At 40.8% G+C, this 2,500-nt stretch overlaps 2 protein-coding genes across 2 annotated transcripts in view; one reads left to right on the plus strand and one right to left on the minus strand.

Moving 5' to 3' along the window:
- LOC101860006 (acrosin) overlaps positions 1 to 2,500 on the minus strand; it is a gene marked incomplete in the record, with an annotated part of 112,040 nt that overhangs the window by 72,664 nt on the left and 36,876 nt on the right.
- LOC101851250 (farnesoate epoxidase) overlaps positions 1 to 2,500 on the plus strand; it is a gene marked incomplete in the record, with an annotated part of 17,525 nt that overhangs the window by 4,360 nt on the left and 10,665 nt on the right. Inside the window, 1 exon segment of the mRNA XM_005093488.2 lies at positions 411 to 626. Coding sequence (XP_005093545.2) covers positions 411 to 626 — 216 coding nt within the window.

The raw sequence follows: 2,500 nt of genomic DNA on the forward strand, positions 1-2,500 counted from the left end.
AGAAGAAGAAGAAGAAAAAGAAGAAGAAGAAGAACAACAACAACAGCAACAACAACAACAACAACAGCAGCAACAACAGCAGCAACAACAACAACAACAAAAACAACAACAAAAACAACAACGACAACAACAATGTCGTCATCACCAAAAACTATAACAACAACATTAACAATAAAGACAACAGAAGAAAAAACCCCCGACAACATCGCGTTCCAAAGAACGAATTAAACGTAAAGTCATAAAGCTTAACAAAAACAAGCAACACAAAACAAGAGCAACCAACGAAATCCGGAAAAAACCACACAGAATGAGCGAAACAACATCATCCCAACCCCTCACCGCCACCTTCAACCCCCGCTGACCTCCATTCCACTTGAATTAATTACCCAATAAATGATGTGTGTGCCCAGGTAAACGGTGACATGAACGTGGAGAAGGTGAGCTACGAAGTGGTGGACATCCTAGAGCGCTATGACAACGCCCTTAACGAGATGCTGGACGTGCAGACCTTGACAGCGCTCACCAACTTCCCCATACTGCGAAGGTTCGGGAAGTTTAAGAAACTTTGTGACGAGGTGCGGGCAAGCAAGGTGGAAGCAGAAAAAGTTCTCTTTGACGACATTAAGGTGAGTGATCTTGGCCTGTTTTTGGCTACCTTGAGGGAACGTTAAATTTCTTCGTAGGCAGTTAAATTTAACAGCATACTCGTTCGAGATACATAAATTTTATAAATTTCAACCGAGATTGAGTAAAAAGCAAAACTTTACAAGTTCTTAAAAAATCAACCATTTTGTTTTAATAATATTATTATAATATATAATATGTACGCTCGTACATGTATATCCTTTCTGTGTCAAAAGCAGGACAACGCATCTACATTCGAAGTAGTAGTTTTCAAAGTGTGACTTAGCGCTCAAATGACCTTATGCAACTGTGAGTGCCGCAAAACTCTTACCAAAACAACAAAAAGTATGGCTGATCTCAGTAATATGTGTCATGAGTTTTCGAGTTTTGTTTTGTTTTCAAAATAATCGTGGAACGCGCAATGTCAAGTTACTGTGTTTTTTGGCGGCAATTATTTCCCCTTCCACTTCTTGTTGACATGCAATGCAATCTACGTACAAGGTCATTGAGACATTCGGTGGATAAGCATGATGAGAACTGGACAGCGGGCTCTCATTACAAGCGTAGTGCATGCTCTTTTTGTTATCGTGACCACTAATAAGTGCACATTAGTCTTGAGGTCAACAACTACACACAAGCACACGAATTGAGCTCAGGCAAACGAATTATTGTGTTTAGGCAAACGAAAGACGCATTAGCCAAAGATTATTCACACATTAGAAAAATATTTGACAGTTTCGAAAGAACCACACATTGACAAAAGAATCACACATTCCCAACAGTCACACATTACCAAAAGAGTCACACGTCACCAAAAGAATCACATATTAGCGAAAACAGATTACACTTGAGCTAAAGTATCACACACTCTGGACTGCAATACTTTGGGCTGGGACTCGATGACTACAGTACTGAAGTAGCACGGTGTGTTATCAGTAGGCATCATGCCCGGTTGTGTTATGGGTGCCGCTTGTTCGAAACTCCAACGTGGTCTCCTAGGATGAAATTTGGTTGTTTATGGAGCTTTTCTAAGGGTTTCCGCATGCATACTCGGTCTTGTTGGAGATGAATATTGGATTTGGAGTTGAAACATTATACACTCCCTTTGCAAAAGTGAATCTGGCTTCTCCTCTTCTCTCTAACGCCACCCCAAACCCCCCTCTCTTTTTCTCTCATTCGTTCTTTTCCTTCTCTTTGTCTCTCTCTCTCTCCATCTCTCTCTCTCTCTCTCTCTCTCTCTCTCTCTCTCTCTCTCTCTCTCTCTGTCTCTCGTAGTTTTTGGTGTGAATATAAAATGACATAAGCGTCGGTCGAGCCAGATGCAAGCAAGCTGGTAGAAGCTTGTTCGCTTTTGTTTGACCGCTGTTAAAACAAGATAAAATAACATTTCTCTTTTTAAACTTCTCAGATTTTTTGCATACAGGTCTAGAAATCGGATGACCTTCAGAATTTAAATGTCCATTATAAACGTCATTGTAAACTATGGTTCCTCCTTTGCCCCTTCCTCTGTGCTCCTTCTCTCTCTCTCTCTCTCTCTCTCTCTCTCTCTCTCTCTCTCTCTCTCTCTCCCCTCTTTCTCTCTCTCTCTCTCTCTCTCCCCTCTCTCTCTCTCTCTCTCTCTCTCTCTCTCTCTCTCTCTCTCTTTCTCTCTCTCTCTCTCTCTCGTAGTTTTTGGTGTGAATATAATATGACATAAGCGTCGTGCAAGCCATATCATTTATTTTAGTGATCCTGTGTTTGCCCTCAAAGAGCTGTTTTTGAAATAAGGCCCCAAAAGAGAAACTTTTTAAAAACTGGGTCACCAATTTTTGAGAAAAAAAAACTTTTGTTTGGTCGCTGGCTTGCAGAAGGGCCATGCAAAGTTTCGTGATAAATT

The sequence above is a fragment of the Aplysia californica genome, unplaced genomic scaffold (genome assembly GCF_000002075.1).
Source record: "Aplysia californica isolate F4 #8 unplaced genomic scaffold, AplCal3.0 scaffold00065, whole genome shotgun sequence".
NCBI classification, from domain to species: Eukaryota; Metazoa; Mollusca; class Gastropoda; order Aplysiida; family Aplysiidae; genus Aplysia; species Aplysia californica.